This window comes from Lithobates pipiens, unplaced genomic scaffold (assembly GCF_037356315.1).
Source record: "Lithobates pipiens isolate NorthernLeopardFrog02 unplaced genomic scaffold, aLitPip1_a1.2 Scaffold_23, whole genome shotgun sequence".
Taxonomy (NCBI): Eukaryota; Metazoa; Chordata; class Amphibia; order Anura; family Ranidae; genus Lithobates; species Lithobates pipiens.
This window is the reverse complement of record NW_027507785.1, coordinates 279,164,114-279,178,064: the sequence shown is the minus strand read 5'-3', so window position 1 is coordinate 279,178,064 and position 13,951 is coordinate 279,164,114. Positions and strand designations below refer to the sequence as shown.

The 13,951-nt window shown below is 44.5% G+C and overlaps 1 protein-coding gene across 1 annotated transcript in view; it reads left to right on the top strand.

Moving 5' to 3' along the window:
• Window positions 1–13,951, top strand: part of SLC1A7 (solute carrier family 1 member 7) — a 118,000-nt gene that overhangs the window by 4,073 nt on the left and 99,976 nt on the right. Inside the window, exon 2 of the mRNA XM_077453314.1 lies at window positions 2,307–2,386. Coding sequence (XP_077309440.1) covers window positions 2,307–2,386 — 80 coding nt within the window. The remainder of the gene's footprint in view (window positions 1–2,306; window positions 2,387–13,951) is intronic.

Sequence of the window (13,951 nt, the reverse complement as noted above, 5' to 3'; positions counted from 1 at the left end):
AGTGTCAGATTTAGATAACAAGATAACAAAAGGTAGGGAGGTTATAGTAGTACAAAGTTCAATATGGATACTTCAAGAGATATAAGTAGAGAAATATGAATATTCTACCTAAACTAAGAAGGGATAGGAAATGATTTATGTATGTATGCAAATAATGGTATGTGATGTAATACATTGTCCTCCTTAACATAAATAAAGAATATTAATAGAAGTGTCAGATTTAGTCTGGTAGGCAAGTAGTTAAAATGAGCAATTTACTGCATCACTACAACACATGGCAACACTCATTGTGGTGTGACGCATTGCAATGCCTTTTATTTTGAATGGCACTCCAATGCAGTGTTACAATAGCAGACAACGCAAGCTACTGCAGAATACCACAACATAGTAACATCAATATGTAGCCAAGTCCCGGGCCTCTCTAGGCCTAATGGTGACCTCCAGAGTTAGGGACAGCTGATATCCTTCTGTGTAGAGTGGGTTACGAGGCATGGTGGGTGCAATGTAAGGGAGATTAATGGGTGCCAGACACTTCATGAATGCAAAGAAATTTATTTTCTCTTAACAGAATTGTGGGAAAGAAGGTTAGGGCTATCCAAAGTTAAAACAGCAAGGGCAGAAGATTTAATAGATGGAAAGATGAAAAATTACTGAAGTTCCGCTTTAAGCCCTGGTTCACATTGATGCTACTTTGAAATTGCGCTACTTCACTTGATGTCTACTGAAGCCGCACCTGAAATCGTCAAAAGAAGTGCAGGAACTACTTTTGCAAATCGGTGTGGCACCGCAAATCTGTCGCACTGATTGGAACAGTGACATTGCCTCCAATAGGCTGCTGCTTGTCATGGGATTTGGCCTCTCCAATGTGATCCTAGGCTAAAGAAGACATCATATAAATGTTAAAAAATGTTGAATAGCTCTGATAATGCCATATGCAAATCCCCCATCTCGGATTCATGCACCCAAGAATATACAAAAATAATCATAAGGGTCTGTTATATGTACTTTTTTGATGATTATTTTTGTATAATCTTGGGTGCATGAATCCGAGATGGGGGATTTGCATATGGCATTATCAGAGCTATTCAATGTTTTTTAACATTTATATGATGATATGATTCTTTAAAGCGGTGTTCCGCCCAAAAAAAAAAATTAGAAGCCAGCAGCTACACAAAGCTTCTGGCTTTTAGCAATAGGAAACGTACCTGCCCTGGAGTCCAACGATGTCGGCACCACAGCTGATGTTTCCATCAGCCGTTGGGTGTTGCCGCCGCCATTGCGGGTAAGGGTACCCAGCAGTGTAGCCTTATGGCTTCACACTAGGAACCCTACTGCGCGTGGCCCCGCTCCTCTCTCCTACTGGTCCAGCGACAGAAGGAGGAGGGAGCCCCGCGGTGATGTCACTGGCTGCATCAAAGACAGGTATCCTGCCCCCCCCCCCCCAAAAGGTGCCAATTGTGGCACCGGAGGGGGAGAGGAGACAAATGAGCCGAAGTTCCACTTTTGGGTGGAACTCCGCTTTAAGGAATTATTTTTACAATATAAATACTCATTTATATCAATAAAGGTCTGTTATATTAAATTTTGACTGCGTGAAAGTCCCAAGCGGGCAATTTTGCTAGAGTCCAAGATAATTTTATTTGTTGATAAAAAAAAATATATAAAAATACCAAATATGTTTAGAGGCACCACCACTCCTCTTTCCTCAAGGCTGAACACGGGATAAAACACAGGATAAAAGCCGAGACGTCACAGATTTATATTAGAACCAGTACTGACCTCACATGGCGTAACAACTTGCTATTGCTGGTCAGCAACTGCTGTCAAGTTGTTGCTGTGAAGAGTTCAATACTCCTTCCAGCAGGAACAATGAGAGCAATAAACTCTGTCTGGGCTTCTAAAAAAATAAAATAAGATTTTTTTTTTTTTTACAAATTTTTTTTTTCATAAAGATCTGAAAGGAGTGCTGCAGGAACACTGAGAGCAATAAACTCTCACTGGGGTTCTAAAAAAATATATTTTTTTTTTACAAAAAAAAATGTTTTCATAAAGATCTGGAGGCAGTGATATATATATATATATATATATATATATATATATATATATATATATATATATATATATACACTAGACAGTGTCACCCCTTTCAGATCTTTATAAAAATCTTTTTTTTTATTTTATTTTTTATGTGAAGCCATATACAGTGTATAATATTTTACAATCACACTTTCCAGTTGTTTAGCCAATTACAACCAAAAATGCAATGCTGTGTGATCCTAATGGACTCTCTGTATTGTTTCTTACAGGAGATTAGTTACTTTCAGTTTCCTGGGGAACTGCTCATGCGGATGCTGAAAATGCTGATCCTGCCACTTGTGGTATCAAGGTAATAAAACACTTTTTAATATTTTATTTAAGGCATTACACTGTATGTCTATCCTGCTAAGCTTGGTTTACAATTGTTACTTTAGACATATGCATTTTGCTGCATTTGTGCCACATTTGTGGTGCATTTTGCCCTAGACATGTGACTGGATAAAGCACTTCCCACAGGTGGGTTGCATTTTTGAAGCATTTTTTGACACCGTTTTTACTTTAACGGCGAGGTGCGTTTTTGGTGCATTTTTCTTAACGCACTAAGAATGCACCAAAAATGCATTAAGCAGGAAACCGCAAGGGATTTAAAGGGATGCATTTTTGTTCAACTTTTTTAACTGAACTGATTAAAAACAAATCAGTGTGAAAGGGCCCTTGGACAGTGTCTGTAGGAGCTTGACTTTGTGCCTGCGATCCACTAATCGGAGGTGCAATGCTCTGCGGGCTCCTGTGAAAAAAATTATAAATGCACACTTTCTCTTTTACCTGCTAAAATGTGTGCATTTTTTATAAAGGTGATCTTATCCTTTAGATTTATTATTCTAGTTTTTACAACTTGCGTTAACCCTTGCCGCTGCCTTGCAGTGGTCCTTTAAGCGGTTGTTAATGCTAGGAGGCAGAGATGGCTTTCCGATCATGTAATCACTGGGATTGACTGTCACAGCAGTCACATGATCTTGAGCACATCCCTTTGGCTCCCAATGGCAAAGATCAGGAGCTGCCAATGACAGCTTCCCAATAACATGATCACTGTGGTCGCCCAGCTGTCACTGACAGCTCCTGGTCTCTGTTGGTGAGAGGAAAAAGAGGGATGGTGATATGGTGACCACTGTGACACAAGTCACAGTGATAAAGTGATCAGGAAACAAGACTCTATTGTCCAGAGGAGATACTCAGGGCCAACTTAAGAGCATTATAGGCCCCCGGGCAATACAGTGCACTGGGGCCATGTCTACACAATCATGCATAAGAATAAAAATGCAAATTATCAATAAGGCTATATTTATTGGTACTCTCTTGAAAGTGGAGAGCCAAGAACCAGGGTAGCCGAGCTGAGCCGAAGGTGTCCAGTGACGTCACCGTCATCGGATGACGTCAGCGGCAAGCGGTAGGTGGAAGAGGAAAGCCACACATGACCCCATTCACCCAATCACAGGGGCAGCTGGAAACTAAATATGGCGGCTGGATCACAGACCGTGGGGACACAGGAAATAGAAAGTTTGGGGGACAGAGCCAGGATTTCAACACCACTGGTCAATGGGCAGATGGGGCCCCCGGGCAACTGCCCAGTGTGCCCAGTGGAAAAGACAGCCCTGGAGATACTCTTCAGCAACCGGGCTATATTGGATGCCTGTTCCCCCCTGCTGCACTCCCTGGTTTCTTTCACCGGCCTCTGTATCTTATAGTGATGTGGTGGTTGGCAAATGAAATAAAAAAGCTCTCCAGGGGAAGCCAGGATTTGACACCCGCTGAAGAAGCAGATCATTTTTAAACAGGATTATTTCCCCAAGACAGTGGACTTTGTTAATGTGACTAAAGAAACAAGAAATAATTAAACATTTTCCTTGCAGGGAGGCATTTGTTTGTGCATATTCATAAGAGCAACAGAGTTGCTTGAAAAAAGTCACTGTCCTGAAACAAGTACAGTAAAACCTTGGATTGCGAGCATAATTTGTTCCAGAAATGTGCTTGTAATCCAAAGCACACGTATTTTAAAACAAATTTGCCCAAATGAAATAATGGAAACTCAGATGATTTGTTCCACAACCATTTATTCAAAGGTCCTTCAGTTTATAGTCCAAATAAAAAGATTATAGCAATGTGATATTTTGTGTAACCATAAAATATCCATCTACAAAGGGAATTAGATGCAAAATCCAGCAGGAGCTACAGAGTATAAAAGAGAAGAGAGGCGCCTCTAAGTGTAGCAATATGGTTACATTTATTGAAGGTACAACATTTAGCAACTCACATGGTTGATGATTAAAAGAAGCACATCTAAGTATGCAGGCATCCGGGGTAAAGCTGTCCACATAGACCAACCCTCCGCACCACCGGCTCTCACCGCTGTCAGTCTGAAATCGTGACCAGGAAGACTCCCCTGTAGTATAGTGATCCACTGCGTGCAAGGGGTAATGTTGATGGCGGTGCAGAGGATGATCTATGTGGACAGCTTTACCCCGGATGCCTGCATACTTAGATGTGCTTCTTTTAATCATCAACCATGTGAGTTGCTAAATGTTGTACCTTCAATAAATGTAACCATATTACTACACTTAGAGGTGCCTCAGTTCTCTTTTATACTCAATTATGACATGACGCTACTTGTATATCAATAGATAGATGTCTCTCATTATCATCTTAAAATGTTGGGAGGTATGAACCAGGCAAATAGCATTTGCAAAAGCTCAGCAATTGGCTGCCTTTAATTGCGCATTCTATACATTCTACATGAACATATATATATATATATATATATATAGATATATATTTATATATAGATATCTCTCTCTCTCTCTCTCTAGATATATAGATATAGATCTATGCATGTATATATATATATATATATATATATATATATATATATATATATATATATATATATATATATATATAAACACACATAGATCTATATATATAGTCTTTCCACCTAAAACTAAAAGGAAAATTTTGGCCAGAGTTAGGCCGCGTACACACGCGGGGACTGTTCGCTCAACTTTGTCCGCTGAACAGTGTTTCGGCGGACAGTCCGCTCGTGTGTGGGCTTCAGCGGACAGTTTCAGCGGACAGTCTGCTGAACAAAGTTTTTCGGAATTTCCGAAAAACTGTCCGCTGAAACTTTGTTTCAGCGGACAGTCCCCTCGTGTGTAGGCTTGTTCGTCAAACTAAGTCTCGCGCATGCTCAGAAATAATTTACACGCCGAAGGTTGCATTGCAGTGTATAGGACGTAGTTTTCTAGTCCCGTCGTACGTGCCGTTCACGTCATCGTGCACGGTTTCAGCGGACTGTTCGTTCGTCGTGTGTGGGCAAATCCATCCATGCTAATTTTGAGCGGACTGTCCGCTGAAACTGTTTGACGGACAAAGTTGAGCGAACAGTCCCCGCGTGTGTACGCGGCCTTAGGCTTTAAAACATAAAACAAAAATAATAAGAAAAAATATCCACTATTCATTATTTGTCTCTATTTCTTAGAAGTTCGGAAACATGCTGGGTGAGCTGCTAATGTAAGAATGTGTAACGTCTTTCAGATTTTGGAATACGTAATAGGTTTACAAAAAACTAAAAATAATTTATTGCCCCAGTTGCTGTCTGCACAAATCCATTTTTTTCTTCTGCTAATGTAACACTAGTGATTTATACAAAACAGATTATTTTAATGGTTGCGTGTTGCAATATAACGTCAATGGGGTAATAAAGCTTTCCTAAACAAAAAGAGATTGGTGGGTGAGGATTTCTTTATTGGGCTAAATTCCTTTGTTACTGGAAAAAATTAAAAATTATGTGGGGTTGTTATGCTCAAAAGACCTTGAAAATAAAAATTTAGAATTTGATAAGTATGTAAAAGATGTTATAAAAATAAATAAATATATATATATATATATATATATATATATATGGATCAACACTCAAGATTTTTTTTAATCTATAGAATTATAAACTGTGATCTAATACTACATGCAGGTGTTAAAGCTGAAGGAAGATAAAAAGAACATAAACGCATGGACATGAACACGAACATTAACACAGCTCTGTATTTTTATTTTATTTATTTTTGTTTATTTTTTTATGTAAATACAAGTAACTTAAAATCACTTATTGCAGTCCCTGTACAGTCGAGCTCAGACTGAGGATGCTGCAAAATAACTAGCCAGATGTGCTGCAATGATCAGGTGCTAGCAAGGGGTATGCTGATAGGAGGAGGGAACAGAGTGAAAGAGTGATGAACATCTCAATGTGCTCTTTCCCTGTCCTGTCACTGGGGATGAGCCTAGACCTGTAAATGCTACTTACTGCAGCAATGAAAAATCTGGTCTTCTGTACTGCCAGAGAGGTCTGTGTTGTGTGGCAGAGATTTTTAATTTTCAGGAATGGAGGGACAGAAATACAAATCCTTTGGCAGGTAAAACAGTTCTCTTATATAAGCTATAAATATCATCAATTGGATTATAAAATTGCCACCTGCTGGCACAGCATGCCGTTCACATTACACGCCATTTACCCCTTATCACCAGAGACATGCTGGAGTTGTGGTTTATCACCCGGAGATATGCTCTGTATTCTTTGGTTCTGTCCAATTCTACAGACACTTTTATGTCACACTGCCACCTCCAAACCTCCAAATTACTTTCTTTGACACTGTGTTCAGACTTCCTGTTAGAGGGTGGCTACGTTCATTCTCCATGATCCCACTATGTGTAGGAACATAGCCACCCTCACTTGCTCATTCCCAGGAAAGACTAGGATTTATGGGACTTGTAGTGTATAGTGTGCATAAAGCAGTGACCTCAACTAATGTGCACTGCTTGTTCCAAATAAATATGATGGAGGAGGTAAAGGAGAGGTTCAGGGGCTCACGGAGGATGTTACAAGGAGGCAGAAAAACGCAGTAAGAAACAATTTCATGGAAAATACAAGATTGAGTAGTGGTAGTGTAGTGGTAGTGTATGGATAATTTTTGGAGAATAAGGATATTGTTTAGTGCCACTTTACTGCAGCTCATTCTTCCCGCATTCCCACAATGTGGAAATCTCCCTCCCCCATAGGGTTGCCACCTGTCTGGGATTTACCCGGACAGTCCGGGTTTTAAATCATGTGTCTGGGTTTCAGGCGGACTGAAACCTGGACATATTATTCAAACTGGGATGTGGCTCCCCAAGTAACCTAAATAGTCACACACAAATCTGTTGCCATCTGGGAGCTGCAGGTGGCTGTCTGGGGGCAGGTTCAGCATCACTGGGGAGCCAGGGTGATAATGTCATCAAGAGCAATTTGACCACACCCACTGTTTGCTCCGGTACGCTATGCGCACTGCATTACTACTCTCCTTGGGGCACCTAAAGGTCTCCCAGACCACTAAAGTGTTTCAGGTTTGGCTTGAAGTAAAGGTAGCAACCCTACTCTCCCACCATTGCTACAACAGTGGTTCTGCCGAATTGAAGACATCGGATGCAGGGCCGCTGCTAAGGTGGTACAGCCAGCCCTCCTGTACTGGGCCCATACCCCTGAGCAGGAGGTCCATCTGTATTGTCTTATTGCAGACACCAATCCTCTTCTGCCTCCCCTTGCAGTGCTGCCAGCTTCTCCTCTTCTTGCTTCCTCCGGTTGTACTGCAGGGAGATTGGTTATAGCACATGTGCCTCTTCCATCTGCTGTCTGGGCCCCCCTGTGTGCCTCTTTCCCCCTCAGTGCTTCCAGCTTCCCTCCTCTCCTGACAGAAGCTGCTGCAGGCATACAGGGGATGTTTCAAGATGGAGAGAGGTAGAGGGGCTGATAAACATGTAATTTACTGCCCCCTTCCATTCATGAATGAACAGAGTGAGCGCTCGGTACCAATCACTTCTGTGTCCATTCCCCACTGAAGCATAATGTACTTTATTTACTATGCTTAAGTTAGAGAATGAGCAGGAAGCCTTGGAGCGCACTAATTCCAACGGACAAAGTGCCACGCATGCTCAGAATAAATTACGAGACGAGAGCTATTGGCTACTGGCCTCTATATAGTCCCGTCCTACGTGTTTTACGTCACCTCGTTCCGAATGATCGGATTTTCCGACAACTTTGTCTGACCGTGTGTATGCAACACAAGTTTTGGCCAAAATTCATCTGAAAAAAGCTGACGGATTTTGTGGTCGGAAAAAATCAGACGGATTTTGTGGTCGGAATGTCTGACCGTGTGTACAGGGCATTTGTGTCCGGCGCCCTGCATCGACATTAGGGGCCAGCGCATAGAGATTATAGGGGGCGGCACCCCTGCGCCCCCTATGGACCAGCCACCACTGCATGAAAACCTAGGGTTTCTCCAGAAGTTGCTAGGAGCAACACTGCCTAGGAGAACAATCTTTACCTCTCACATTTGTAAACACTAACACCAATGTTTTTTTAGCTATCTATAAGTTAACATTTGTCCCACTAAGCACCAATGTAAGAAGCATCCCACTGACAACCACAGTAATGTACTGTGAGCTGTAGATATAATAATAATTGGAAAGGGTTCCCTGAAACATGAAGGTTACTTCAAGGGTACCTCCATGATAAAAAGGGGGGAGAAAGGCTGGGGTGGAATCAGGGGTGGACTGACCATTTGGCCACTCGGGTACTGCCCAAGGGCCCCGGGCCACTAGAGGGCCCCATCAGGGTTGCCAGTCTCAGTAAAACCAGGGACAGTACGTAAAAATCTGTGTTTCTTGATCATACATCACGGGACACAGGAGCTTCATTACATAGTGGGTTATATAGGCACCACTGGTGATTGGACACACAATTAAGGAGAATTAAGGAGAATTCCTCCCCTATATAACCCCTCCCATATGGGAGGCACCTCAGTTTTTTCGCCAGTGTCTATGGTGGTTGGTCACGTAAAACATGTGCTCTGAAGAAAGCTCTGTGCAGGTCCCTGCGGGGGCCTAAGGGCCACAACAAACCGAATCCATATCTCGGGCCGATATTTTGACTCCCAAGATGGTATGGTATCCAGGCCCCATCATCCGAAGAAACTAGGTTTTGCCTGTAAGTCCTCTCCTATTGGAAGACTGGGCTCTAGGAAAACCAGACTTGGTGTACTATTTACATAGTGGCACGAAAGTTTCTGGCAGAGTCTTTTACAAGGTCCAGGTAGGAGGTTCTTCTGAGAAGGAACCCCAAAAAAACCTGAAGGTTGGCACAACTCTGCCCGCCGTGATGGGTGAAGGCTGGAATCTGTCTGTTTTCAGCAATTCCTGCAGCGAGGACAGGTAAGGGAAGTTAATCCTATATAAATGTATATTATGGATTTCTTCATTGAGTAGTTGTATGTCTTACCTGGTTTCCACCACTAGAGGGAGTAAGAGCAGCCTGATGCATACTTACATGCCTTTCAGATACACACGCTCAGTGAAGCCTGGTTCTCCCAGATGACTCACGTCTCCACTGCAATCCCTGCCACAATAAAGGGGGTAATACAGGGGTCCCACGTAGTCTGGGGGTCCCGTGCAGCTCCGATGGTGGTCCCCTTACCCCCTGGACGTCTGGTGGTCCTCGTGCACACGCGCTAAGCGTGCTCCCGTGCTAATGGAGGGGGGGAGTGTGGTTGCGAGCCGTGCACGTTGGTGTGCACGGCGCTGTACTGCGCAGGCGGCAATTTAAAAAAAAGCCCAGAGCGCCAGGGGGCTGTAAGTGGAGACACAGGAGCTGTGGGCAGTAAGCATCCCAAGGGATTGGATCCAGGCAAACCTAAGACACCTACTCAGCATCAGGTTGTGCAGTTTAAGCATATATATTTATTGTGAGACTTTGAGCACAACAGTGATTGCACTTTGTACTAGTACCTCTGCTTTGTAGCTTAGGACTATGTCTCCTCTTAAGAGGGTCTCAGGGGGAGGTAACAAAGGCACTGGTAAATCACCGTCTAGGTCTAGGGGTTTTAAAAATGCCTGTAGATTACCATCCCCCCCTGCAAGACTGGAGCCAGCCTCACAGGATGAGTCAGTGCCCCTGTCAGGTTTTGCAGCCTCTCCTATTGTCTCAGCCCCGGTATATGTCCCTTAGTGCTACATTGGAGGGTTTTGAAGGGAGAATCATGAATTTTATTTCAGCTTCCCTGAAAGATAGCAGGAAAAGGGGTAGATCCCCTCCCTCTGCTGAGATTCCTCTTTCAGATGACACTTCTGACAATGAGGAGAGATCCTTATCTTGGGACAGGGATCTTGAGCAGTCGGAGGAATCAGAGGAAGAGGAGAGAGTCCCCTCCTCCCAGGCGCTCAGAAAAAAGGTGCAGTATTATACTGAATTGGTGGGTACCACATTCAGAATGCCTGCTGTTAAGGTCACTACGTCCTCTGTTTCTTCCCTGGGAATCAGGAAAATCCCACAGACTGCCTTTTACTTTCCAAATCATCCCTTAATGGATGAATTGTTGTATGAGGATTGGGGACATTCCTATAAACTGTTTGCTACTCCTAAAAGGTTTTCTATGCTTTATCCTCTGGAGGAAAGTTTCGCCAAGAAATGGGGGGTCCCATCTGTCGATGCGGCTGTTTCTTGCGTGAATAGAAACCTGACTTGTCCTTTGGATAATGCTCAGGTATTTAAGGATCCAACTGATAAGAAGCTGGAAACCCTATTGAAAGCCTCCTTTTCCATGACTGGCGCAGTAGTGCAACCTACAGTCGCAGCCGTGGGGTTGTGTCAGTTCCTCAAGGAACAAGTTAAGCAGATGCTTGGGCTCCTTCCCAGTGAGGAAGTGGAGAATTATGCAGAAATACCTCAAATTCTGTGTTTTATGATTAATGCGATTTTGGATTCTGTCCAACAAGCATCTCATTTGTCTCTCCTTTTGGTACACATGCGAAGGGCCCTATGGCTAAAAAATTGGGCAGCTGAGCTATCATGCAAGAAGCATTTGATTGGGTTCCCATTTAAGGGGGAATGTTTATTTGGAGAAGAATTAGACAAGTTCGTCCAAAGAATTTCAGGGGGTAAATCTACTCTCCTTCCAATCAAAAGGAGAAAACGTCCATCGTTTAGGCGTGCTCTCTCTCCTGGAGCATCAAGCTCTAAGCAGTGGTGATGGCCTTCCCAACCTCCCCCTACAGGAAAGGCTCAAGGCCGGGCCCAGGGGCAGGAAAAGACTTGGGGGCGAAAGCCTGCCAAGCAGAGCCCAAAAGCTTCCTTGTGAAGGGGCGCCCCCGCTCGGCCGAGTGGGAGGAAGGCTCCTGCATTTTGCAGAAGCCTGGCGGGAAGAGATCTGGAACAAGTGGGTAGTCTCCTCGGTATCTCTGGGCTACAAGCTAGAGTTTCAGGAGATTCCACCTTCTCGCTTTCTAAGGTCAAGGGTCCCCAGGGATCCAGTAAAGCAAAGACCGCTATTCCTGGCCTTAGACCCAAAAGAACAGGGTTCAGGCTTTTACTCGAATCTCTTCACCGTTCCAAAGCCAAATGGAGGTGTCAGACCTATCCTGGATCTGAAGGATCTGAACCAGTTTTTACGCATCCGGTCCTTCCGAATGCAGTCAATACGCGCTGTGGTCTCCTCCCTGCAAGGGGGAGAGTTTATGGCATCAATAGATATCAAGGATGCATATCTTTATGTGCCAATATTTTCCGCACACCAAAAGTATCTAAGGTTCGTGGTAGAGCGGCACCATTTTCAATTTGTGGCTTTGCCGTTCGGGCTTGCTATGGCTCCTCGAGTCTTCACAAAGATTCTAGACCCTCTCTCGGCAAACCTAAGAGCTCAGGGTATAGCCGTCATGGCGTATCTAGATGATTTGCTTCTCATAGAGAAAACAGTAGCGCTCCTGAACCACAGTGTTACCAGAACACTAGACCTCCTGGAACGCCTAGGTTGGATTATAAACCTAGAAAAATCGTCCCTACAGCCTGCTACCAGGTTGGAGTACCTGGGTTTGGTCATCGACACCGCTCAAGGCGGGGTGTTTCTACCAAGGCCAAAGGCCTTGGCCATTGGGGGTCTGGTGCGCCCTATTTCTGGGCAGAAGATCTTCCCCATTCGGTTGTGCATGAAACTGTTAGGGAAAATAGTCGCCTCCTTCGAGGCCGTTCCATTCGCCCAGTTCCACTCAAGGCCTCTGCAAAGATGCATCCTTGCGGAGTGGAACAGGAAGCCCCAGGCCTTGGATCTTGCTATTTGTCTGTCCCCAGGGACACGCAAGAGTCTCGTTTGGTTACAAACCGAGAATTTGCTGAAAGGCAAAACTTTTCTTCCGCTTCCATGGAAGATTATTACGACAGATGCCAGCCTGATGGGCTGGGGAGCAGTGTTGGAGGAGACGTGCTCGCAGGGGAAATGGTCTGCGATCGAGAAGCTATTGCCCATAAATGTCTTGGAGATCTGGGCAGTTTATATGGCTCTCATAAAGTGGTCTTACAGACTACGGGGTCTCCCTGTTCGGGTTCAGTCCGACAATGCCACAGCAGTGGCCTATATCAATCACCAGGGTGGTACCAGGAGGCTGGTTGCACAAAAAGAGGTGAATCGCATACTTGCTTGGGCAGAAAGGCATGTTCCATCCCTTTCTGCAGTCCTCATTCCAGGAGTGGAAAATTGGCAGGCGGATTTTCTGAGCCGCCAGCAGTTGTGCCCAGGAGAATGGGCTCTGCACCCTGACGTGTTTTCAGAATATATGTCGCAGGTGGGGGTACTCCAGAGGTAGATCTGTTTGCGTCCAGATTCTACAGAAAGCTGGACAAATTCGTGTCAAGGACAAGAGATGTTCTTGCTCAGGGGTCGGATGCTCTGACAGTTCCCTGGGATCAGTACAATCTAATTTATGCCTTCCCCCCGTGCCCGCTTCTGTCACGGTTCCTGGGAAGAATCAAGAGGGAAACAAAGTCGGTGCTTTTGGTAGCCCCGGCTTGGCCCGGGCGACCTTGGTACGCAGAGATCTTTAAGTTGGCAGTAGGCAGGCCATAGATCCTTCCTCTCCGGCCAGATCTGCTCTCACAGGATCCAATTTACCATTCTGCTTTACGCAGTCTGAATTTGACGGTTTGGCTGCTGAGACCCACATTCTGAGAGACCGTGGGCTTTCGGGGCAAGTCCTTTCTACTCTGGTCAATGCCAGAAAGCCGGCCTCCAGGCTTATTTATTACAAAATCTGGAGGGCATATGTTTCCTGGTGTGAACTTAGGGAATGGCATCCTAGAAAGTATGTCATTAGCAGGATCTTGGCCTTTCTCCAGTCAGGCCTAGAAATGAATTTGGCCATAAGCACTATCAAGGTGCAGATTTCGGCCTTGTCAGTGTTTTTTCAGAAGCCACTTGCATCACATTCCCTGGTGCGGGCTTTCATCAGGGGGCCATGCGGATAAGGCCGCTGGTCAAACCTCTGGTATGCCCATGGGATCTGAATTTGGTTCTCTCAGCTTTGCAGGGGCAACCATTTGAACCTTTGCATCTGGCTTCATTAGATCTTTTTGACTAAAAAATTGGTTTTCTTGGTAGCCATTTCCTCGCCGAGGAGAGTGTCAGAGCTAGCAGCTCTCTCCAGCAAGGAACCATATCTAATTATTCATAAGGACCGGGTGGTAATGCGTCCCAACAGGTCCTTTCTACCTAAGGTGGTTTCGGGATTCCATTTGAATCAAGATGTAATCCTACCATCCTTTTTTCCAGACCCACAGTCCGCAGAAGAAGAGTCTTTGCACACTTTGGATGTGGTAAGGGCAATCAGTATCTATCTTCAGGCAACTGCTCAGATAAGGAAAACTGATTGCTTATTTATTTTGCCGGAAGGCCCTAGGAAGGGCCAGGCGGCATCAAAATCCACTCTCTCAAGGTGGGTAGACGGATTATTTCTCAGGCCTATAGTGTTAAAGGGAAGATCCCTCCTTTTTCAAGTGAAAGCACACTCTACT